Source organism: Vespula vulgaris, chromosome 12, assembly GCF_905475345.1.
Source record: "Vespula vulgaris chromosome 12, iyVesVulg1.1, whole genome shotgun sequence".
NCBI classification, from domain to species: Eukaryota; Metazoa; Arthropoda; class Insecta; order Hymenoptera; family Vespidae; genus Vespula; species Vespula vulgaris.
In genome coordinates this window covers 756661-781995 of record NC_066597.1, presented here as the reverse complement: position 1 = coordinate 781995, position 25335 = coordinate 756661, and the positions used below count along the sequence as shown (strand labels likewise).

The following is a 25335-nucleotide window of genomic DNA, read 5'->3' as shown; positions in this document are numbered from 1 at the left end:
AATCCTATCCGCAGACATCGGAAGTGCGGAAACACGTGGAAAAATCCGAAAACAATCAACGAATGTTCGTGTGTCAGGGAACTCAGACCGAACAAAAAAGAAGTAACAATCTTCTAACGAAAGAAGGAAAATTTAAACACGACATTTTCGAGAAAGTATTGAAACGTTTAGGTTATTGCATTTTGGACGATAAAACTATAAAATTTATTGGTCGTTACTCGAATGATAAAACGAGATATAGTACTGTACGTAAAGTGAAGAGGTCGCCTTTTATCACTGACAAAGGACCGAAGACCGACGAAATTTTTTCTTCTATTAATAAAGTGATTATCTGTAAAGATTTTTCAACGAACGAAGATGACAATTCAAATTCGGGTAGTAGTATGGCTACCATTTACAAGATTATCAAGAAATTCAATGGGATTGATAAAGTATCAAAGATCTTTAAGATGTCCTTGAAGGAAAAAGGTTTCTCCGATACCTTACGACGTAACAATCGATCTACAAAGGCAGAAGATAATTTAAATAATCCACTGTACTTAACTCTCGATAAGAATTTACGATCGAAATCGCTCGAAGCGATTAAAACGAAATCGTCTCCTAGGAAGAAACATCCTCTTAAATTTCTTCGTAAAATTTGTATCTGTATAAATCTCTAAAGAATATGATCGAAGAGATATATCGAAGTGTGCGATTGATTTATTGATCGACGAAAAAGAAAAAAGAAATCAAAATTTCTCGGGTCGATCGATAAATTCGAGAGCGCCATCTAGAAAAGCGATGGTCGTACGAACTACAAAAGTGTATCCCTGACGATAGGCTATATCCATACATGCCTGTACGTATGGAAAACTTGTGCACGAGTGCATTTACACGCAGGTATATACGATACTTTTAATACTTGAAATACGTATTTACTCGTCCTAAGAAAAATAATAAAAATTCTTGTATAAGATAAGATTAAAGCAAAACGTGTGGTCGATAAATTGTTTTTAAATAATTAATAATTTTGCCTATAAAAAAAAAAGAAAGAAAAAATGGTCTAAGAAAAAGAACGAAACATGAATGAAAAATATAAATTCATTGATTAATTCAATTTCAATCTCTTTTACATAGGTATTAGGTTAGAGTTGGATATAGGAGTTGAAACGAAGAGGATGTAGTTGAACGCACTGGAATAGCGCGAATAAACGATCGAGACGAGAAGTTAGAGGTTCGAATCCAGCGTCGTTATCCCCTCCGTTCGTTCCGACCCTCTCGTTTTGCAGTCAACGACTCCACGGATGGTGCTGCACTTGCGTGCACACTCGTGGATCGAGGACTACGACGGCGTTGTGCATACAGAGACGCAATAGAAAGGTGCAAGCTATTTCTCAGAGTTCGTAGATCGACGTAAAGGCGAGCTGGTGTACGACGATCGATCGATATAAGTCGAATTTAGAAGAGATTACGTAACAACGTTAGAATTTACAGAACCAATCCAATCAACTTTTAACTATCGAATACGTTTAATCGAACATTCCGCATAAAGTTCCACGATTTAACTGATTTACCTGATTATAATAAGTTAGTAGTCGTAAATGGTATTCGACAATTCGCATGCCGTTTGCGTGTATTACCTGGACGGATTCCAAACTTAGAATTCCTCGAATGTTCACGCATCGTAGAATTAACTTGATTTCTTTTTATTACAGACACTAGTTGCTACTCCAGAACACTGGGGAGTTATTGCTAACGTAACAGGATCACACACACGCACGTACTTACTAAGAGGATCGTGTACAACAAGATGAGGAAAAATAAGAGGAAATAAAAATAATGGAGACTGGCTAGGGACCACTAAAGACCCCGTAGTAGCTATCCGTATACTTAGCAAGATCGTTTTCTTTCAACACTCAGCCTCGATTCTTTATATCCTGTCCTCCTTCATCCGGTCGATCTTCATTTTAGGAACAAGAAGCCTTGGAAGTATTCAAGTTCCTCTTTTACCCTTTTTGAAAAATATCGATAGAAATAGCGCGATGGTCGTTTAAAATGGAAAAAAAGCGAAACAAAAAAAGAGCATAAAAACAAAAAAAAAGAAGCAAAGGAAAAAAAAACAATACAGAAAGATTGGAAAGGAATTTCAATCCCCTTTTACCTACGACTTACATACTTACTTTACTTTTCTCTCGTCATCCTGTTTTCCTCTTTCCTCTCGTTACCTTTTGTCTCCTTGTCGGTCTTCTTCCTACGTATATCCCCCCCACCCTGATATATCCCACGATCCCTCTCTGTCTCTGGCACTTCCTGTGTTCCGCCACGTTCACCTGTCCGCCGGCACACCGCCACCACATCGCTACCACACCACCTGCCTTCGTAAAAGCACCTAGGCGCGAGGCACGAGGCGAACGTGGCTAAGCCATGTCCTAGGGAGTAGAGACTTTAGTTTCGTGGTATATCAGTTCTCGTATCGCCTACCAACAACAAGTGTGTGACTCCCCTTGTGTGCCACAGAGGCTTAACTTACTCTACACCTCTCTCTCTCTGGAAACTCAACGCAGTCAATGTTAAGCTACCGTTGACTTCGGTCACTCATCGTGAGTTTTCCCTTTCGTCGAAGATAACTCGTGCTATTCAAAGAGCGATCATATATATTTAGGTATATCTTGTCTCTCTTTCTCTTTCTCTCTCTCTGTGTCTCTCTCTTTCTCTCTCTCTCTCTCTCTCTCTCTGTCTCTGTCTCTGTCTATCTCTATCTACTTCTAAATATATTCGGACACGTGCAATCGTCGATTCCGAGCGTGCTTTTATTGGCTTAAACCACTTGTTGCGCCTCTCGACAGCCTCGGTACATATACATACTTTGTGTTGCCTTCCTGACGTTCGATAACAGTAAGGTTGTGATCCAACGATTTTCCTCGACGAGTGGTAAGTTTATTCGTGAATACTTGAGCTAATATCTAAACAATCACGTTGCATTGTTAAGGTATGTTGGATCGACGGATTTTTATTGTTGTTGTTGTTGTTGTTGTTGTGTTCGTAGGAATTCGAGAACGTTGGATTTATTATCGAACGAGATATTTATCATTCAACTTTTCTGCGTTTTCTCGCAACGAAAATCATAGAGTTGCTTTAGGATGACATCCGATTACCTTGTTCGGTAAGTCCACTTTTTCGTATTCGTTACTCGCTCTTGAAGTTTCATCATCGCGTAAGAATTTATTCGTTAAATATTTTCACCAAGAGAACTTTCGATTATATTATAAACAATATAGCAGAGAGATAGTGAGAGAGAGAGAGAGAGGGATACTGAGACTGATCAGAAAATCTTCGAGGAGTCGAACGATTCGATTTGAAACACAAATTCGATGGATTGATATTCGTGTCAGGTAGAAAAGCTATCGGATCAATGGACACCTTGTAAATGTGTAAGCGAACACCGGATCAGTCTTCGCATACACGCACGTTAAAGTTTTCTTCTTTTGGATTTGGATACCGATACTGGATACTAATCGATACGAACGCGTAGTCCGTAGACAAAATTATAAACAAAATTCTCAAGTTTACTAACGAGAAAAAGAGAGAGTGTTCGAGAGAGAAAGAGAGAGACAGGGAGATGTTAGACTGATGTAAGATGAACCAGAATAGATAAGAACTTTATATTTACTTGTACTTCTGCCTTATTTGAAACATCTTTTGGGTTTGGAAATAGTTCTGCATATGTGACTTTAGATTGTAATGCGATAACCTTAAGATCATTGCGGAATAATTCTTTGATAATATCGTTCGTTACCTTCATTTCGTTGCAAGTAGCAAACATAATTAAAAATGATAACGAGAAAGAGGGCAAACATTGAATGCAATTAACGATCGCTTGTGTTATCTCAAGTTTGTTGTATTGTACATATGATACGTAAGAATCGTATGAGACGACTTTTGAACTTCGTTCTTTACGATGAAGATAATGCTGATGATTATTAGCGTTGTTATTATTATTATTATTATATTATTATTATTATTTATTTATTTTTTTTATTAATTCAAGACTAGTAAGATTCTATAAAAGGAAAGCCTAAGGAGGTCACACGTACCTATTTACACACGCCCACGAAACTGTTTACCTATCTAGCGAAGCAGCCTCGCGGCGGCTACCATAAACGCGACCGGCACGTTATTGCCGTTTATCTATTTCTGTCTCTTAATGCGTTGCTTACGTACCTTTGGAATTTGCTGGTAAATACGTAAAGGAGCAGAAGGATTTTGTGGTCGAGCAAAGACACATTACTTTTCGATTGTCGTGTCTGACTTTCGCAGAAAAAAGTCTGACGTTTTTTATCCTTCCTTCCGGTATCGTGCTTTCATGCATCGTAATAAAATTCGAACGAAATTTTTAGGATAAGGAGCGTGAATTTTTTTCAGCCGAATTTTAACTCGAAAATACGCGGCCGTCCAATTCTAAAAAACTCTTTAGTCAATATGTTGACGATATTTATTACTATCGAGATCTTTTTTTCTTTTTTTCATCGACACTACTTGATTTTTTTTTATCTTCAGGAATACATGATGCAGTTTCTTTCGTTAATCAAAAATTTCGTAAGACGAAATGAATTTATCCAACTGTTTCTATCGAGTAGGAATATAAAAGAAAAAAAAAAAAAGAAGGACAAAACAAAATGAAACCTCAAACAAAAATGATAAACAATTCCTGAGAAAAGTTGAGAAACAATAAGATGGTAAAGAAGAAGAGACTTCCTCAGCGTCTGACATTTGCTTGCCATTTGTTTCCTGCACGCTCGGACGTTTCTACCTCGCATACGAATTATAAAGGAATTATTGCGAAAGGAGAATATACATACATACACACAAAACACACACAGAGAAATCCAATACTAGAATCGATAAAATTCTCTCGAGAAAAAAAAAGGGAGAAAATTTCATCGTCATGGAACGGAATGTCGAATCTCGATTTAATGCGAACGTACTATACATACAACTCTAAGATTTCCAAAGAAAAATGTTGCTAGATCTAAAGAAGAAGAAAATGAAGAAGGGGAAGAAGAAGAAGAAGAAGAAGAAGAAGAAGAAGAAAGAGTAAGAGAAAAAGAAGAAAAAAAAGTGATATCGATCGGAAAAAGGCGAATTCTCTAGCGAATTCACTTGAAACGAGGCCAACTAACTCAGCTAAACGATCCTTCAAGCTTAATTGTCGGCTGTGGTAGTTATATAGAAATCGAAATAGTTTATATACTCTACGAACGACAGGAATGTAGAGAAAAGTATCTTCCTGAATTGACATTTTCCTGTTGCTCGCCTCCGCGGCCGTTCACACGTGCCTCGCGTTAAACTCTCGTAGTATTCATCTACCCCGTGTCCGCTTGCGGATCGGTCTGGATACTCGCATAGCTAGATTTAAATAACGAACGTTATCAAGACGTCGTTTTATAATTCTCGACGATTAATTGATCATGAATAAAAAAAAAAAAAGAAAAAATAAGAAACTTGATCGAGATAAATAGATAAATGTATCTCTTACATCGATATGATTAGTCGTTCAATCGGGACACTCGGTATCAACGAGCAAGCCAATCTTTTCTCGAACTCGACTTCCAGCAAACTTTCTCTCATCTCCCCGCATGGGGATTCTAACGAGTAAATGTTTCGTTTTGGTAAAAGTTTGCGAGATTTTTTTCTTCCTTCGACGTTTGTTACGTACATAATAGTTATTGTTTGAATATCATTATAAGATATTTCAAAGATTTTAGAAAAGAAGGATTAGAATTTTTTTCCTTGGCAAAGGCGATCCTATCGATTACGATATGGTCGTGTAAAAAGACTGAATTTAAAGGATCTCGATCGATTATTGTCGATCGTACGTGTTAAGCACGTTTGCTTGCAGTTATCCTTGCAGCTGCCTGCAAGCCCGTAGAGAGCCAGGCACAGGCAGCCTCTTGACAGCTGCAGCTTTTTCCATCTACACTGGTTACTCTGGTTTTAATGCCGTAACTCCTTCGCTGCAGGCCAATACCACTCGATATATAGTGTGCTATCTGTTAAAAAAGAAAAAGAAAAGAAAAAAAAAAAACACAGAAGAGAAAGAAAGAGACAAGCTTCGGATGGAAATATAAGTTCATCCTTCAGCTTTTTCTTTTGTTATAACTGTGCATAAGTAGAAGAACTCACGAGATATGTCGTGAGATTATTTATAAGATCATCTTGTTTTGTTTTACAAACGAATCTAAGTTTAATCTTTCTTTTCCGTTCCTTTATTACTTCTATCTTGATTAGGTACTCCTACTTATATTACGTATATCTCTTGAGAGGAAAAAGAACGTTCAGTTTTTTCGATGTTTGCTGAGTCTTCGTGCAGGCAGGTGCAGTCAGTATTCGGGTATACATATCTCGTGGAAGGAAAAAAAAAAGAAAGAACAAAAGAAAAAAGAGAAAAGGGAAGAAAAAAAAATAAGAAAAAAAGAAAAATTCGAGTCGACTCGTGCCTTCTTCGCGTTCGTGGGCAAGCTATTTAAAACGTAGCAGCCTCTGGCACACAGCCTCGCCTTATGTTTGATTTTGCTTGCTCGCTCGCGAAAGCATATCGAGCAAACTCTCTTGGCGCGAACGCACAACGTAGAGACAGATGTTTCACGACCTACTCTTCTTTCTTCCCATCATCGTTTCTTTCTGCCAGTTTCGTCGACTCGTCGAAAGCTGCTCTTCTCATTTTCTTTTTTATTTTTTGTCCTTTTCTCTCTTTCTTTCTCTTTCTCTCTAACGCGACACTCACTCGAAACCTTATAGGAACGTGTGGAGAATGTAGTTAATCGATAATGCGATTACGTGTTGTAAAAAAAGAAAAGAAAGAAATGAAAAGAAAAGAACAAAAAATCAATTTCGTTCGCGCGCATTCCAATCGTTTAAATGACTCTTCGATGGCACGTCTGAATGCTCGAGAAGATTGGTTTGTTGAGACTCGAGATGAACTCGCGGCTTATCCTTTCACTCGGCCGTTTTATGATAGGAGTCTCCCAGTGCCCGAGACGTACCCACGTAAATATGTATGTATATATGTGCGTGTGTCTACCGTGCGGTTACTCAACCGTACGTAAGAAATAATACAAGGTGTTCACCTCGTATTTGGAATGGTTTCAAACGGGAGTTTGCATAATCGAATAGTTTCTTTTTTTTTATAAGTAATCCTTTTTATTCGAGCATTTTCGTCATTCATTGATATTTTCGATAGAGACCGAAGATCGAAGGCAAAGCGAAATGTAGTTTCACGCGTGTCTTTGCAGATGTTTTATATGTTTTCGTCATTAGGGTTATAACTAACATAAGCATATACTGGATAATCGACTGGCTCGAAAACCGGTCGTAATAGTTTCAGTTTCCGGTCCCCTTCCATCGCTCGCAATTAGTCCCTTGTTTTCGCTTTTGTCAGCTCGACGATGACGACGATGTAGTTAATTGAAATCTTCTACAAATGATACTCGCGCACGCATGATTAGTACGTATATTAATGTGTATATATATATACATATATATATATATATGCATAGATACATATATTCTCTAATATCTTAGCTAAAAATAGTCGTTTCAATGCTGAGCACATGTGGATCCAATTTAGTTTGGACTAGGGACATACTAATCTGAATAAATAATTATAAATACACTTTTCTCTTAAGTGGATTATTTTTTTTTCTTTTTTAATGAACACATACGGTAAAATGAAGAATTAAAGATATAAAGTAGCCTTGTTAATTGCTCAGGCAAGTTTCGCAAACTTGCATCCGGTCGTTGCATTTGCTTCTGAAAGCGTTCTTATCGTCGCATTGTCTTCCAAGTGCAACTGCGTAACCATCCTTTCGCCTGCCATAACTTGAACGAGAAGAATAAGAAGAAGACATGCGTGAAACTTAAATACATACATACTTACATACGTACATACATACATACATACATCGCAGCATAATTCTTTTCTCTTTCCTTTTTTTCTTTCCTCCTTCGCTTTGCTCAAAATACATACACATATAGACAGACACATACACAAGTCGTAAACTCGCTCATATGTATATGTAAGAGGAGCAGATGTACACGTGGCACAGGAAGTTTAGTTTTACACAAGGAGCAGCTGACCGATGCGAGCATTCCGGCTCGGAGGATGGTCTCAGTGGTTGGTTGCTTTCGAAAGGGGGATGACGATGATGATGTCTGCGTCCCAACCTAGTGCAACGTAGATACTACACCCACATGTTCCTCGATGTCACGGAAATGATCGAGTAGAGGAGAGAGAGAGAGAGAGAGAAAACAGGCTGAAAGGGACAAGAGCTTCTCGAAGCGGTCCATTAACTCGCACAACCACCAGTTTTTTCTATAAGCCGCCCGATAACTTCTAAATCACGCGTTCTACTTAATTAGAAGAAGAAACGTGACTTTCAATGAAAATATATATATGTATGTATGTATCCATACATAGTATATAAATGATAAATGATAAATGATATGGATCATATTTTTTCTCGAGGCAAGATTTTATTATCGATCGTTCTACGTTTTATGATAAATAAAATAAAAAAGTATAATTGGTGCAAGGTGCAAAGACGAAAATGCTCTGCTTTTTTTCTTTCTTCTTCTTCTTTTTTTTTCCTTTCGTTCGGCCAACCTCAAATTTGCCTGAAGATTTTGTAACTCGTCGGTGTTTAAGGAAGATGAAGAGCAAGAGGAGGAAAGGAGGAGGAGGAGGAGGAGGAGGAGGAGGAGGAGGAGGATCAGGAGGAGGATGCAGAAAAGCTGCCGGTCAGATTGTGAGCAAGGGAAGAGAGCTGCAGCTGCTGTGACAGCTGCAAACTTCCCAATATTATTCTCTGAGCGTGTTCCTATCCTCCGAATGCTTGGTCCCTTCGGTTCTTCTCTCTTTCCAGGTGCTTCTCGTATCGGCACCTTGAAAACATTTTCTTTGTTACTCCTCTCTGAAAAAGAGTTCCTCTCGTTGCCAAGAAGAAAAAGACGAGAAAAGGAGAGACGAGAGACGAACGCGAACACGTGTGATCGACCACGTGCGTTTCACCTCGATCCTAAAACTAATTGCGAGGCCTATTACAAAGAATTACCAAAAGAACTATATCTTTACGCGCGTAGAATCTCTACTCGAGCGCGAAAGAAAATCAACTGACGATTTACTAGTATTTGATAATTATTTGTAAAATCAAACGTCCTCGTTCCAATTGCAGACGTTACACACTTGACTATATTTCGCAAAACAATATCTCGTAATTATGTCAAAAATCGTTGTAATAATAGAATCGCGATTAATTCGTGATCGTTGTATAGCGATTCGTGAGATCACGGTCTTGTTATGCCGAGATATAAGACGACGGGTTAAGGATTGTTACGAAACTGAACATATGCATGCGAAATGAATTGAAATGTTCGATCTTTGCTCGATGACTGTACGTGTTGCGAGGCTAGATTTCAACGAGAGGATAGTGTGTTATCGAGTCGTCGTTGTTATTGAGAAAGATGAAGAAAAAGAAACGAGTAGGAAAAAGAAAAAGAAGGAAAACGAAACGTCCGACCGATGTTAAAACTTGACGGTAAATCTTTCAATAATGAAAATCTCTTTTTCCGAAGGCGATGAAATATGCCATAAAAGAAAATCAGAACGATCGTAATAACCTGATTGTTAACAGTTTCATCGAGTAGTCCCTTGATATGAACAAGAAACGTCACGCACCAATTATATAGATACCCACAGAGAATTTACTTACATCCTACTGTAAGACTAACCTCGATCGAATTGCGAATAAAAGCGAGAGATCGAGTGTAATGCCGATCGTAGGATATATGTGGATACATATGTATGTATCTCGAATAACATCTTCGATTCCAATTTTAATTCGCAGGACGTATTCTCATTTTAATATCGATCGTAGTCTTCCATGCAGAAACGAGCATCGTCGATTTTACTCGATCAACAAGAAGAAAATTTGATTGGGGAGTTATATACGCGTGGTTGGACCGAGGGACACCTGCTGCCTCTTCTTGCCTTTTTAAAAAGGGACCTCGAATGGTACTCCCTTGGATCTGGGATTTCTTTCTTCCGCGAGAACACACAATGGTTTCCTGGACACCTGATTTTATTCTCGTACAAAGAGAAAATCTCGTCTCTCTCTCTCTCTCTCTCTCTCTCTCTCTCTCTTTCTCTCTATTTTTTTACGTTCACTTCGTTGAACACTATCTAGAGAATAATTCGAGCAATATGCTTTTGATCGTAATCTTTTTAGAAGGGTTGCCTCGAACATATGTCATCGTAATTAAGGATTTCAGAGGGATGTCCTCCTCGAGCTTTTTCTTTCGAACGTCAATTATACATAAATAGACGATACTCGGTAGCAGGACAGTACCGTACAATAAAAACTTTTATCTTATGCCATCGATCGTAGAAAGAATTTGGGCCTTACGGTCCGTGACACGAAATCGGAGAATGGGAACAGATGGTATTTGAATAGTACACCATGTGGTGGCCCAGGAAGAATAGAACATTTCAAATTCCATATTTTTCATGCGTTTCTTTTTCATCGTTACAAGAAAGCTCAATTACGAGTCTGGATTCTAACAAAATCATAGATGAAAAAAAAAAAAGAAAAAAAAGAAAGAATTAAAAAAATGTTTTTCAAAAAAAGAAAAAAAAAGGGGAAAAAAAAGAGATAGAAAAGCGATTTAATTCGAGAGCTAATCGATATTCACTCGGATTCGCTTTCAAACGCGATCGATAGCGTTCGAATATCGACTTCGAATGGGAGGAAATCTCGAGTAAATGTGCTCGATACTGGACACACCGGCTGCTGCCGATGCTGGCTGTTTGCTACATCAGGATCGAGAAGAGGGGTCCGTCTGGGTCCGATTGGTGGGGGGAAGGTCGAAGAAGGCCGCAACTGGCTAGATCCTGTCCGTATACACTTTAACTCGCCGTGAATGTGCAAAGTCGTCTCACACAACTCCCTACAATGTCGTTTTCTCTCCCCACTTATATTCGAATCTGCAGTTGGCAACACGAGATCATATAGGGTATAACATATAGGGTATAACATACATACGTATCAACGTATATACGTGCGCGCGTGTCTTTCTCTCTCTCTCTCTCTCTCTCTTTTTTCTCGCCAGTGGTATGTGTATGTGAGATGGAGAGAGAAAGAGAAAGAGAGACAGAAAGAGACGAATTCTTTTTCTACTTGAAAGGGTAAAAGGCTAGAAGAAGTATCGACTCTCGATTGAAAATCAACGACTGTCTAGAAATTTCGATATCTTACACGTATAAATTAGAAAACACCGAGATTGAAAAGATATATTTTCGATTATATTCACAGACATTCCCTATCAAGTAATAGTCATTTTCTATAGATTATTCCGAAATAGAGATAGAAAAGTAACGGAAAAAGATCGAGTCAGTCAGCGATGTCAAAGGAACGATCAGTGGATCTGTGGTAGCAAAGGAAAATCACGGTTACATCGACTTGTGCCACATTGGAAGATTCTCTTCTCCATGTGTGTATATACATACGTGCTCGCGCACTTCTCGTCCATTCACCATCTTCCACCTTGTCTTTTGCTCTCTCTCTCTTTCTACCTCGATGGAGAATCGTGGAAAGAGGAAGAGAGGAGAAAGAGGATGACGTTAGATAGCTGAAGAGTCGCACGCGAGGGATGTAAAAGAGGAAAGAAGGAAAGAAAAAGAAAGAGAGAGAGAAACAGAGAGAGAGAGAGAGTATGAGAAGAGGATATCATGAAAATTACACCGGTATCGTGCATATTTTGTAGCATGCAAGACAAGAAAGAGAGAGAGAGAGAGAGAGAGAGAGAGAGAGAGAAATAGGGGAGAGAAAGAGAGAGAACCGTTCCGCAGATTATTCTCTTTCTCTCCTTCTTTCTCTGTCCTCGTTCGTTCAAAGCCGTTGGCCGGGCCCCAAATCGTCTATCCTTGTTTCTCGTACGGGGCAAACTACTCGGCCCGTCGCTCTCACCTAAGTGAACCAATCACAGCGCTCGGTCCAGCGGGCCCGGCGCAGCTGTTCCTCGACGACGACTACTCGCTGCAGCTTGCGTTCAGTCTGTCAGAGAGAGCCGTGACGCGCAGACCATCGAGTTAGCAACGACCTAACCGAGATTTTCACTAACGCGTGGACTCATTCTCTCTCTCTCTCTTTCTCTCTTGTATGCGTTCTTTCTCTCGTTGAAACGCTCGAAGAAGAGACAGTGCGTGGCGGGAATTCGAATTCGTAGGATCGTAAATTTGTTGATTTTGTGATCGAGCGTCTCGATTGACTGCTCGATAAAAAAAAATACGGGAAAAATCGGTGGGATCCAAGTGAAAGCGTCCTGTTGGAGAAGGGACGGTGGTGAGGAAGGAGAAGAAGGTGCTGGAGGAGTAAGCGAGAAAATGGTGCGCGGTTTGTCCCAGTGGACGAAGACCCTGAGCTTCCCAGCCAGAGTGTCACCACAGAGACCTGCCAAGGAGTCAAAGGGCTTTCAGGTCAGCCCTAGTGCCAGTCCTACTTCACCACCGAGTCCTATAAACGATACGATGGACAAGACACCGATCATTACCGACGAGGTTAGCTTCCAAATCTATTCAACTCGAAACACGTGTTCTCTGCCACGTTCATATTCCAATATTTTGAAATATCAATTTTAATTTACCTTATGACTAATGACGATCAATTACTCCTACCTGAAATATCTCGTTTTTTTCGTGAAAGTCGATAATTATGCGATAAATAGGCGAATATCGTAATCGTGACGTTAGAAAAGAATGATACGTTTGGCATTAACCCCCTTTCGATTCTTGATCTTGCTGAGATAAGTAAGTACTTACGTACGTAAACGTTCGCTCCCATTGCCGCTGAACCAGGACAGAGACTACTTTTTAATCGTTCCTGCTATTGTGTAACTAACGAACGCAGAAAATATCTTTCGAGTCTTTCATATTCAATCGGATAAGATCTCTTTGATGGAAACGCATTAAAAAAAGTACTTCTTGCACGAAATTGATCGATCAAAGATAAACGATAGCTTCGATTATCGACTTTTTTTTATCAATACGCAATTGGTTGGTTCTAATAAAGAAAAAAAAAAAAAAAGAAAAAGAAAAGAGAAAGAAAGAAAAAAAGAGTGATCCGTTTTTTATTGTGTCGTTAAATATCTTTTGTTTGCTGCACTTTATCACTTCAAACACACATATACACGTATGCACGTGGTTACCTCAGCCGATCGATTGATAAAACGATCACGGTGTTCCCCTCCCCCCTGTGTCAACAAATCGTAAAGTAGCTTAACTCTTCGAAATTATTATAGTTTACAAAGAACCTGGATAGTTTTACAAGTTCTATTATACCTTCTAGTGCGAAGCATTCCTTAGATATGTGCTGTAGGACTTCGGTTTCAAGTTTATCAATGTACATGTTCGAGATAACGGTCTGTTGCCATTCGCTTATAATCGTCTTCAGACATCACTGGTTATGTATTTTGATGTTTCGTAGCAGACTATATATCATCTTTACCGTAACGTTCACTATCTCATAGACGATGCTTGTTTACCAACGCGGTCACAAATTATAAATTATTTTTCGCTTCTTTCACTTGAAAAGTAAAAAAAAAAAAAAAGAAAAAAGAAAACTGAGAAGAGATAAAGAGTCAGAGAGATCTCGAACGAATCGTTCACCCTGAATTTTTATTCGAACTTTGACGGATAAAAATAAAGCGAATGATCGACGCTAACAAATGTATTCCCATCGATCACGAATATGTATTTCTAAGAACATTGATAATACTATCGATCCAATACTCAAAGGAGTCCTTTATTATTCGTCTAAATATAACCAGCGTTACCCTCGACCCTTGCGACTTGGGACATTATAATCATCGAATAACGACAATGCAAAAAAAGATCTGTAAGTATATAACAAAACAATTTGTGTATACGCATACGTATGCACAAGTAGTAAGTGCGGTGTACGACGAAGCATTGAATGAATCGACAAAAGCCAATTATTTCGTTGACGTAAATAAAAAAAAGGGAATGAAAGGAAGTCTCAAAGAAATTTAACAAATCCAACAACATAATTCGAGTATAACGAGACCATTGAAAAGAAATCGTAAGCCATGCTTACTTTGTGGCTCCAGTTCTATACACATTCACAATCTAGACCTTTTTTTTACATCGATTCTATTCTCGCGAACAATCTCTTATCGAGGTAAATACGCGATTACGGGCTGATAGGACACATTATGGCACAATAATACCTATATACCTACACGGGAGACGTAAATCCGTTTCCAATGTGTACGTTTATGTATTAACCTATGTGTAATGTGTGTGTACATTTCTTTTTTTTTTTATATTATATAAATACTCTTCTGTGGAATGAGTGTGTGTATATATATATATATGCAGAGAATTTTATCATTGTGTATTATCATACAAAACTAGAACGACATGAAAGTTTACTGTATTTGCACGAATCATGATCTGAATTACTATGTTAAGTCAATACGAGACACGAATGGCATCTTTTCAGTCTTCCTTATCGTACACGCTTTACCCGATTATGTAATATATCAGCAGTAATTGATTTTAACTAAACACTTTGATTTTGGCAAGGAAGAAAGAAAGAAAGAAAGAGAAAAAAAGACAGACAGAAAAGGAAAAGAAAAAAAAAAAAAGAGATTAAACGCATACATACACGCTTACCACGAAACTTGGAGCCATTGCCTTCTAGATCATAAAACCGGAATAAATATGAAACCTTACAAGTGTATCGCGATATTACAGAGCACGGAAGGATCTTAGGAAACCTGTTATATAGAAAAGATACACGATCTCGACTAGTTAACAGGGATGAAAAGAAGTCCTTTCCTAGTTGCAACGACTGGTTTCGCCTAACTACCAATAAAACAAGCGTGTCCTTTCGAATGAGAACTATCCTTGACGATGATGAAGTAGAATTTCCTACTTCGTGAAAAAAGTTTTTCCTCGTCTCGTTGTCGTGTCGTGACGTGTCATACTCAATTCAGTTACCGTTAATATATAATAGATATAAACATAGAAACGCTTAAAAAAACATAGAAGATGAGGATGAGGAAGTAAGAAATTTGTGTGAAGAAAAAGAGAGAGAGTTTCGTCGCGTCGCGAGTACAGCTGCCATTAATAGATAACAGATGAAATTGTCGGTTTGTTCGACAGTGAACGAAGAAGAAGAAGGTTTCTTTAATCCGTAGATCTAAAAGCAGCTGCGAGATAGAATTATTCTATAGAATTCCCTTTTCTCTTTTTATCGCGACACTTTAAATATCTAGATAAATGTCGAGATATTTAAGGAACGATAATTTTTTATGATTCATCGTTATCCTTTTGTCGACCTTTTACCGGTCAAGAAAGCTTCCAAAGGTTCATTCTTCTTTTCAGTTATATAAACTTTACATTCCAAAACGATGACTAAAAGTTAGGGAAAGATGAGTAAAACAAACGTATAACGTGTCATTAAAGATCAAACGATTCGTTGACTTTTATCTCTCTCTCTCTCTCTCTTTCTCATTGGCGGAAGTTAAATCGAGTTTCGTAGGAAATATGCGGAGAAACGGAAATGGAATGCGGTTTGCATATATTTAAAACGGCATTATAAGAAAGAGCGATACGGTTGAAATTAACGCTCGGTAGGTATTAATTCGAGCCTCGAGAGAACGTTTGTGCGAGTGGTATTGTTCCGTGAAAAAAAAAAAAAAAATTTTAATATAAAAAAATATAAAAAAAAAGAAAATATCAGCGAACCTTCCTTCGAACATGCGTCTCTTCCACTCGTATCGATTATTCTCGCACCTTTTCTCGATTAGAATTCATAGAATTTTCACCCTATGGTTAAAAGAGGCTCGGTCGAGTCACGTTGACAAGCCGAACGTTTTCTTTTTCTCTCTCGAGCGGAGTTTATATCAAATACGTACAAATACACGTGCATAAGCGTGTCGTATATTTGGATTGGCGCGTTTCTCTCGCTCCTCCCTGCGGTCGATTTATTCTCGCACTGCGGTTCGTTCCACCAACAATGGACGCATGCAGGACTCACTTTCGCAACACGTGCGCCGCATTTGCGTCTCTCTTTGTAAGAGGGTACTTTTCAAAACAGGCAAACATTCAGGGGTGTGTATGCGTGCCGATGATAGTTCGGGTCTGGTTCTACGACGTGTAAGGCGAGAAGAACTGACACTCGGTGGTTTGTTCGCGTAAACATACTTTCGGAAGATAACAATAGAAATGTCCACGGGTGGTATCTCTGGCGCGTGCTACGGCATTACTCCGGAAGACTCATCTTTTTCCTTTTGTTTTTCCAATGGAATTGTGTAAACTGTTTTAAATTATCGTCTCGAATGTTTACGTGAACGAACGCGGCCAGGGTAAAGTTTTACGCAGGCTTTATGTTTCCGAAATCATTTAGATACAAAGATTCGAACATTTTTTTCATGCAATTTCAAATCCGTAATAGTTTGATCGAATACACTATGGAAAAGCTTCTATGATCCGTCCTGTCTACGTACTACGTATAACGATCGTGATAATGATCAAAAAAATAATTAACAAAATTGTTGATTCTTTTCTGTTTATCCTGATTCGATGAGCACGGTCTACAAAATGATCTCTGAGGAGCGAAAAAAGAAGAAGAAAAAGAAGAAGAAAAAAAGCAAATGGGCATAGTTCTGAGTAGCCGCGATAGGTCAAAGAGTTGGACCCACCTTTCTGTCGAGCACGCGCGAGCGAAAAGCAGGCCCTATCCCACGAAGACGCACGAAGGAGTCCGAGCTCGTTCGGAAGCAGTCGAGGCCATCTGTTACGCTTGGTTCCCACGCTTCCGCCGCCGCCACCGCCGCCGCCGCCGCCTTTCCCCCACTTTTCATCTTTGGAGCTCGTTCGCGGTGTTCACTACTCCTACCACCTCGAGTCTGCCGCCTCTTCGTCGGTGTTTTATTTTATACACCCAGGAAAGGCCTTTGCTCGTCTTCAACCGCCTCGCAGACCTAACCAACCAATGGGATTATGAAAAAAAAAAACAAAAAGATGAAAAAAGAAAATAATCAAAAATCAAAAGGAAAAAAGTACTCGAAATTAATAACGTCACTCGTAGGACGATAGGAGGCTGCATCCACTTAACTCTTGAAATCCAGATTACGAACTTATTATTGTTACGATTAGCTTTCCGAACAAAGAATGTATCGATTTAGTAATTTCAACTTATCTATCTACTATAATTAATTTATTGCCGATTAACTGAATCAATTCGAAAGAAATTTCTCTTGAAATATCATGCTAGGTATCTACCTTCTCGGTTTAATACAAGCACAACGATTCGTTATTAAGCTATGCGAGAGAGAGAAGAGTCAGCCGGCTCGTGACCCTCCTGACGCAGGAATGCGAGATAACGCGGATGGTTACGGGCAACCGTAATTACGGCGTGTTAATTTAAAAGCAAAAGACCCGCCTATCTTCCCATGGTGAGTGCCACGACCGGAAGTTCCGCGATATTAGCCGTTCCTCCTTCGCATTGTTAAACGCATTCCATATGTCTCTCTCTCTCTCTCTTTCTCTCTGTCTGTCTTTAAACTTTTCCTGCATTCTCTTGCTAGCTCGGTTGCTAGTTAGTCTGAGAAAAGTGTCTCTTACTATTAGCTCGATTGTCGCATGGAAAATACGAAATGAAACGAACGTTCCTACGTTCATTGTCGTCGATCGTTATCATCGTCATCGTTACGATTATCAATAGATTTTTTCTCATCGTCTGTTGAAAATTCGCTATCGATAATCGATCGATAATCGATCGTTTCAAGTGTCACGTAAAAGTTCCGGACATCCGGGCAGTCTCGTTGCGTTATGTACCTCAAGTACGATCTCATCGATGCACGGATATCCGTGCAACGTTGTATCACGTTCTAACTAACGGTTCTATTCGAAGCACGATCTTCGCGACGATGTTTGCATTGTCACATCAGCTATCTCGATCGTTTCATAAGCTATAGATAGCTTTAGTATTATATATATATATATATATATATCGCGAGTCTCAACAAAATGTCCAGTAGAAAAAACAATTCCTCTAGACAGGAAGTTTTCTTTGGCTATCTTTTGGAATGTAGCTTTCGTTAGAAATCAAAGTTGTCAAAGATAGATAGAGAGAGAGAGAGAGAGAAAGAGAGAGCAAGAGCAAGAGCAAGAGAAAGAGAGAGGTACATTAGCAATGCACGAATGTATCGGTTACGCTTGAATTCAAACGGACAAGTTTTTCGTCGTGGAGGCACGCGACCTTGTCAGATCGGCGAACGGGAGAGGAGGAGGCGGTGTAGCATCCTGATCGTCGTTGTCCTCCTTGATCTCAAGCTATAAGACACACACGCTGTGATGTCGTCTCTTATGGTCGAGCAGCAGGTTTCTTTTTCTACGTTTAAGATCAATGAGAGAAAAAGAGAGAGAGAGAGAGAAAGAAACCGGGTTTGGAATTCATTAAGTTTGAAGAAAATGAATTAGTCGATGACGCTCTCTCGAATTTTTTTTCTTCGACGCGGCTCGATCAAACATTTCTTTATTTATTTCTTTTTTCTTTCTTTTTTTTTTTCTTCTGTTTCCTCGAACAGAAATTTGTAGAATTTTCTTCTACTATTCTATCTTATGAAACGGTAAAGATAATGAACGAAACGAGGACGTCTTTGAGGGAATCCTTTCATCGAAACCGAGGCTGTTTCCGTCGAGAAACGTCATGCCTCGTGATTCTCTTTTGCTAGTGCTTGATCCTTCTTCTGACATCGAGGAAGGCAGCATCGCGTGCGAAAGGAAAACTTCCTGTCGGTTATGTACATGATACATATACAATATATATATATATATGGTATATTTTATATATATATATATATATATATAATCCTAGTAGAGTTTGTATGCGTGTATATACGCTTTCGAGCGGAAAGCCTTCGAACCCCATAAATTATTCTTCGTGGGTCGCCATTCAGGGATTTCAAAGAGCTCGTGACCCGTGAAGGAAAGAGAGAGAGAGAAAAAGAGAGAGGGACGAAGAGAGATCTTGGGGGAGGCAAAGAGGCGGAAGAAGAAAATTAACCCTTGACTGTTGAGTCGCTTGTCGCGCTCGAGAAACTCTCTTTCTCTTTTATTATTATAATACGTACATACTAATGGTTATGAAAGTGGCCTAAGTTTTATATATATATATATATTAAAATTTTCTTTTTTATTATAATATAGCTCGATATAAAAATGTTAAGGATCAAGTTTCTCTATATTTTTTAATGAGGTCAGATTCATAATACATATATATATATATATTTTTTTTTGTTATAAATCGTGATAAGACGAAATCGTGTGTAATTAATAATCGATCGTCTCGATTCAATCCTTGTTACGTCATTACTTTATCATATAAAAAAATTTTTCTCGCAAATATTGATCTCGATCATAACTTATCTCCGATAAGCGTAGAGATCTTCTTCTTCTAAGCACAATATTTGCGCATATCATCGATGCTACTCGCGGTATAAAGAAAGAAGTGGAACGCAAGGATCGTGTCCGTTATTTCGATGTGACGTCACACGGACTTGTAACTTAACGCCCGAGGGCTAACCAAGCGTCGTTGGAACGCGCCTAACGTCGGCAATACTAATTTGTTCTTGATAAGAGCAAGATCAGGACCTTGGAGGACCTTTATTCAAGGATCCTGTATACACATATATACATACATATACATACATACATACATACATATATATATATATATATATATATATATATGTTGATCCAACTTCGCACTTCTTAGTAGGATACATTCGCGTCATGTCTCTCAATGATATAGAACTTGAACTTTGTACTAACTAACAAGTTGTATTTCATCTCGTTGTAATGACAACAATAATGATGACGTTAACGTCGACTGATTATTATTATTATTATTATTGTTATTATCATCATCATCATCATCATCATCGATTGCAATCACTTTTTTATGGGATACATCCTCGAACGAGTTCTGCAAACTTTCTTATCTTACGTAACGTCATTCGGTAGTTAACACGATTTTCGGCGGTCGTTTTTCGCAACAGCAGCAGCAGCAGCAGCAGCAGCAGCTGCTGCTGTTACTACTACTTACAAGATCCACCAAACTGAGGGACATACATCATCGTGTCATATTCAAGGTGTTACACGAGTTATGTAAGCCGACGTGCGAGATCGTTACTCTCCGACGTTTCTTATTCTCTTTTAATCTCCGACAGTTCCTTACTTTCGAACAAGTACGTGAATGTCCATTGATAATTATCATTGATCACCGATAACAAAGATAACGAGATGAACGACGTAAATGGATGTATAAAGGAAACGAATGGGATTACGTAGGAGCAGAAATAAGAAATAAGAAAATGATGGAAATTAACGAGAGTCCGTTTTTAGGATCAGGAATAAAGGAATTATTTGTTCTACCGAGTTAGCCTCGCTTGCGGAGAATACGTGAGCATTTTAAGATCATAAACAGGGCGTCTTCTTCTACGAAGGCTGTCAAAGATCAAAGATCATATACCGCCGAGTTTAAAAGCGCGTGAAGCGAACACGTTAGGGGAGAGGATTCGAAAGAGAATACACGATGTGTCTTTCAAAATCAACTTTCAAACGCGTTCGGTCTGATAAAATTAAATATCATCGACCCTAGATAAAAAAAATATACTTTTCTATTAAGAGAAGAAAGGCAAAAAAAGAAGAGGAAGAAAAATAGTTCATCGTAAAGTCCAATAGGAAAAATATTTGGATGTGTCGTAAAACAAGGGTTTTATTAATTTTACTTACCTAATACACACACACACACACACACATATTTTTGTCGCAATCCTGAAACTCTGCGAGGCAGGTCTGTCTTTTCCATTCCTGGTCAGTGTTTATATCTCGCCGGCAGCGGCTGGTTGCGTTAGGTTCCTCGACCTTGCTGGTCGTGCAGGTTTCAACTTGCAAGCACCTCCAGACATCGCGAGAATATACCGGGTGTGTCCGCACGAGAAATGCAAATTCGACGTGGCTGTTCTATCGATGCCGCCATTGCCATTAGTCGGTTATAAATCTTCTGTGTCGATTCTGCTTACGACGAATTATTTTTATCGTCGGGTCGTTATCCTACGAATAATAGATTACGTACATAACTATCGTATCGTATATCAGAATCAATGTAGATAAATTTTGTTTGCCTATGTGATGGCACCTTTAAACGAGCCCGAACGCTCGTGTTGTTTTCGAAGGAACGAAACAACTCCTCCCACGCGTTCTCTTCCGATCGTGGCATCGATGACAACAGGATCGAACGAATGGATATGTATATACCTTCGTTTCGTTTCTCGGTCTATAAACTAAACTATCGAATCTCGTTTTGGCCGGACCATCTAAATAATTCGCCATTTTAAATTCTAAATTGTTATAGATACGATTGCGATTAGTAATCGAGTTGAAAGAAAAAACTGGGATATATTCTGAGCTTAACAGCCACCACCCGCTTGGTCTTAGCACGGGGCATAGTCTCCTGCATCGAACGAGCTATTATGTATCACTATTTCCAACATATATATATATGTATACTATATATATGTGTGTATGTATATATGTTGGACCTTCGAGTTCCAAGAAATATGCACGTTTACGTTGGAGAATCAGCTGCTTTTTCTTTATAATCATCTGCAAGGTACCTAACGATTGGATTCTTCAAAGATCAGGTCGTTTTCTTTTGGGAATTGTACTTCCTCTTTATCGATTCGCTGTTTGTTTCTTTTCGAATGGCCTATTGTTGTTAACACGTCGAAAGTTTCTTTAACAATTAAAGTGAAAGTTCCGTTAGTTAGGTTTACTGTTATACGAAAACCTTAAAGGAAATCCATCTATAGTGACATAACCCCGCACAAACGTTATCTCTTCCCGCTTATAACATTTATTTATTTTCCGTACGACCTCGGGAAAGATAATTTATTCAATCTCATCTGTCATCTTTTGCATTCCTCTTATGTACATAGGAGTCATGTACAGGTTAACATTCCTGCATAATATCATTTCTTTCGAAGATTATGCTTTCTTTCTTCGTACGTCCTTCTATTCTCATTTTTTAATTCGTTCTATTAATATATATACATAAATTGATATATATATATCTTTTTCTCGATGCTTTTTCTGAAGTTTTATGCAATTAAGCGCGACGAATAAGGTAAAGTGAGCAGCGGGACCGCAAAATAGATTACGCAAATCTAACGGATCTCAAGAGAGCGACGCTATGTACTCTGTTGGACACGCTCGACGACGTTCATTATGTTACCATACTTATCCTAATTACATCATTTGCGAAAAGTTTATCAAAAAATAATTTTTTCTTTTTTCCCCCGATAAAACAGGTGAGAAAATTTGTTTATGGGATCAAGTTAAAAAAAGAAAAAAAAATAAATAAAATTCGATGTCACAGTGACTTCCTTTTTTCTCGTTTGTTTTTTTTCTTGCCTTTTTAAAACTAAGCAAGCGGATATATATCTGTCGCCTAATTAATTCCTACCCACGTTCTAAAAAGTCCGAACGTCGGAATTAAATCGAGGAGGTATCGTTGTTTAGTCGTAGATCTGAGTCAGAGTCCGTAACTAATAAAGGATGATAATCTCGAAAACGAGGCTGATTCGTTCCTCTCTTTGAATCGCGCCACACGACGTACCTTCCTCTTTGTCTTAAAAAAAAGAAAAAAAAAGAGTGAAAGAAAGAGAAAAAAAAATATGTAAGAATCAATTAACCGAGCTTCTCATTTCGAAGCGAAGAGAGACTACAATAGACGTCATATCTTTTTTCTCTTTCTCGTAGAAGAAATACATAGAAGCTAAGAATATACTGATAGAGAATCTTCTCTCGTTTGCTTCTTACAGAATTTCCACGACTTGGAAGCTGAAAAGGCAATAATGGGATCCATTGTTTACTGCATACATCACAAGGATGGTTGCAAATGGTCGGATGAATTAAGAAAATTAAAGGTATCGTAGTAACTTTCCTTCTTTTAAATAAAATACCTTAATAAATATAATATGCATGAAGAAAAAAGAACGAGAAAGAAAAAGGAAAAGAAAAAGAAAAAAACAAACGAACGAACAAAATATAACAAATAAATAATAATAACGATAAATAATAAATAATAGGCTCACTTGAACACCTGCAAACACGATGCAGTTCCATGCAGTAATAAATGTGGTGCAATGATACCGCGTGTATTGATGGAGGACCACTTGAAATATACTTGCGCCCAACGGAGGGCACGCTGCGATTTTTGTGCCAAAGAATTTACCGGCCACACCCTCGAGGTACATTACTAAAAAGCAATTACTAAAATGATTATTAGCCGTGGCTATTGTTAAGCGTCGAGCGTCTGCATTAAATACTTTCTCGTTGTCTCCTTTTAGAAACACACAGGTACATGCGGATACGAGCCGTTGTACTGTGAGAACAAATGTGGAATGAAAGTTCAAAGAAGACACTTAGGCCAGCACAAGTTGGGTGAATGCGCCAAGAGATTGGTTGCTTGTCGTTACTGCAACAAGGAGTTTGTCTATGATACGCTTGGTGCTCATCACGCCAAGTGCGGCCGTTTCCCAGTAGCCTGTCCTCATCGTTGTGAGACCGCAGTTTTACCGAGAGAAGATCTCGAAGTTCACCTTAAAGATCATTGCACGACTCATTTGCTCTCGTGCACGTTTAAGGACGCCGGCTGTCGCTTTAAGGTACTTACATTTATCTTTTTGTTTTTTCCCTTTTACAATGCTCTTAATTAATTAACGACTTAACAGTTTGATACCTGGACAAATAATATCCTAACGCTGATGATTCTTCTCTTTTTCTAGGGTAACAGATTTTCTTTGGATAAACATCTAGAGGAATCAGCGAAAATGCATCTCAGTCTAATGTGCAGCGTGGTGACGAAGCAACAGCATCAGATAACGAGTCTCAAGTCTGCAATCAGTAAACTTTCGTTGAATTTTACTGGCACTCTTATATGGAAAATTACGGATTACACAGCTAAGATGTCCGAGGCAAGGGCCAAGGAAGGAATGGAACTTGTCAGTCCACCCTTTTACACTAGTCAATACGGATACAAGCTGCAGGTTATTATTCATTATCATTTATATATATATATATACATATTTCATAGTTGACTCCTTGAAGTTTATGATCTATCTTCGATTAATATTACAGGCTTCGGTTTTCTTAAATGGAAACGGAACCGGCGAAGGCAGCCACATTTCTATATACATCAAAATTCTACCTGGAGAATACGATGCTCTATTACGATGGCCATTTTCTCATAGCGTGTCCTTCACTATGTTCGATCAAACGGTCGTAGCAGAAAAAGCTTGCAATATCGTTGAAAGTTTTATACCTGATCCTACTTGGAAAAACTTTCAAAGGCCCAGTCGTGAACCAGATTCACTTGGTTTCGGATTTCCACGATTTGTCTCACACGAAATGGTTAAAAAACGACATTTCGTAAAGGACGACACAATGTTTATCAGAGTTAAAGTAGACCCTAGTAAAATTGTCGCTGTTTAAGAATATCGTCGAGGATTACCGAAGAAAACATCTTTGATTACAATGAGATCGTTTTCTTTTTAATACATGATAGTGTGCTCGAATATCGCATATGTGTGCTTTACAAGAGAAATTTTTAAATATCGTTATATTCATTCGTTGACAAATTGTTAAATGATTTAGAAGAAATCGAGCGATATTCGTGAAGAGAGATTTGATGAATATTATTCGTTGATATTCGATCCCTATACTTTGTGATAATGGTACTTCAGAGATAGAAAATATGGTACTTATAGCAGAGACTGCTAAAGAATTTATTAATTTGCCTAAGTATTATTATACTATAGAATATAGTTGCAATTTTTTCTTTTTTCTTCTTCTTTTTTTTTTTTTAGATATATATAAATCTACACATGTGTACTTACAAATTAATATTGTTATTGGTAATTTGAAATTCAGATATAATTTTGATCAAATCTTTTTCTATATATGCAAACTATATTTATAGTATTAATAATTTATTGATATTACGAAGTGCTACTTATGCTGCCGATATTCTTTTGATAAAGCATACACCTTTTTTATACCCGTATTTATATCTACATATAATCGAAAAGAAATTATTTTGTACGATTTATATAAGCAGCTCCAGACACAACGAATTTTAATAACACGTCGCGATTTTGCCACCAAATATTAGTACGTTACAATCTTATATACGATACGTATTAGAAAGA

The 25335-nt window shown here is 38.3% G+C and overlaps 2 protein-coding genes across 5 annotated transcripts in view; both read left to right on the top strand.

Annotated features, from left to right (window-relative positions):
- The window catches only part of LOC127068067 (RWD domain-containing protein 4), a 7336-nt gene extending 5190 nt beyond the window's left edge, over positions 1-2146 (top strand). Inside the window, exons 7-9 of the transcript XR_007782815.1 lie at positions 15-879; positions 1117-1359; positions 1695-2146. The gene's annotated coding sequence lies outside the window, so the exon portion shown is untranslated. The remainder of the gene's footprint in view (positions 1-14; positions 880-1116; positions 1360-1694) is intronic.
- LOC127068040 (TNF receptor-associated factor 4) overlaps positions 1-25335 on the top strand; it is a 27384-nt gene extending 2049 nt beyond the window's left edge. The window contains exons 1-7 of one of the 4 annotated variants that reach the window (XM_051003639.1): positions 2746-2910; positions 3026-3142; positions 22948-23052; positions 23215-23376; positions 23476-23793; positions 23914-24174; positions 24266-25335. In XM_051003639.1, coding sequence (XP_050859596.1) covers positions 22981-23052; positions 23215-23376; positions 23476-23793; positions 23914-24174; positions 24266-24619 — 1167 coding nt within the window. In that variant the 5' untranslated portion in view covers positions 2746-2910; positions 3026-3142; positions 22948-22980 and the 3' untranslated portion in view covers positions 24620-25335. Of the gene's footprint in view, positions 1-2406; positions 2580-2745; positions 2911-3025; positions 3143-11061; positions 12590-22947; positions 23053-23214; positions 23377-23475; positions 23794-23913; positions 24175-24265 lie in introns of those variants that run through there. The other 3 variants (XM_051003638.1, XM_051003637.1, XM_051003640.1) reach the window with 3 other exon arrangements.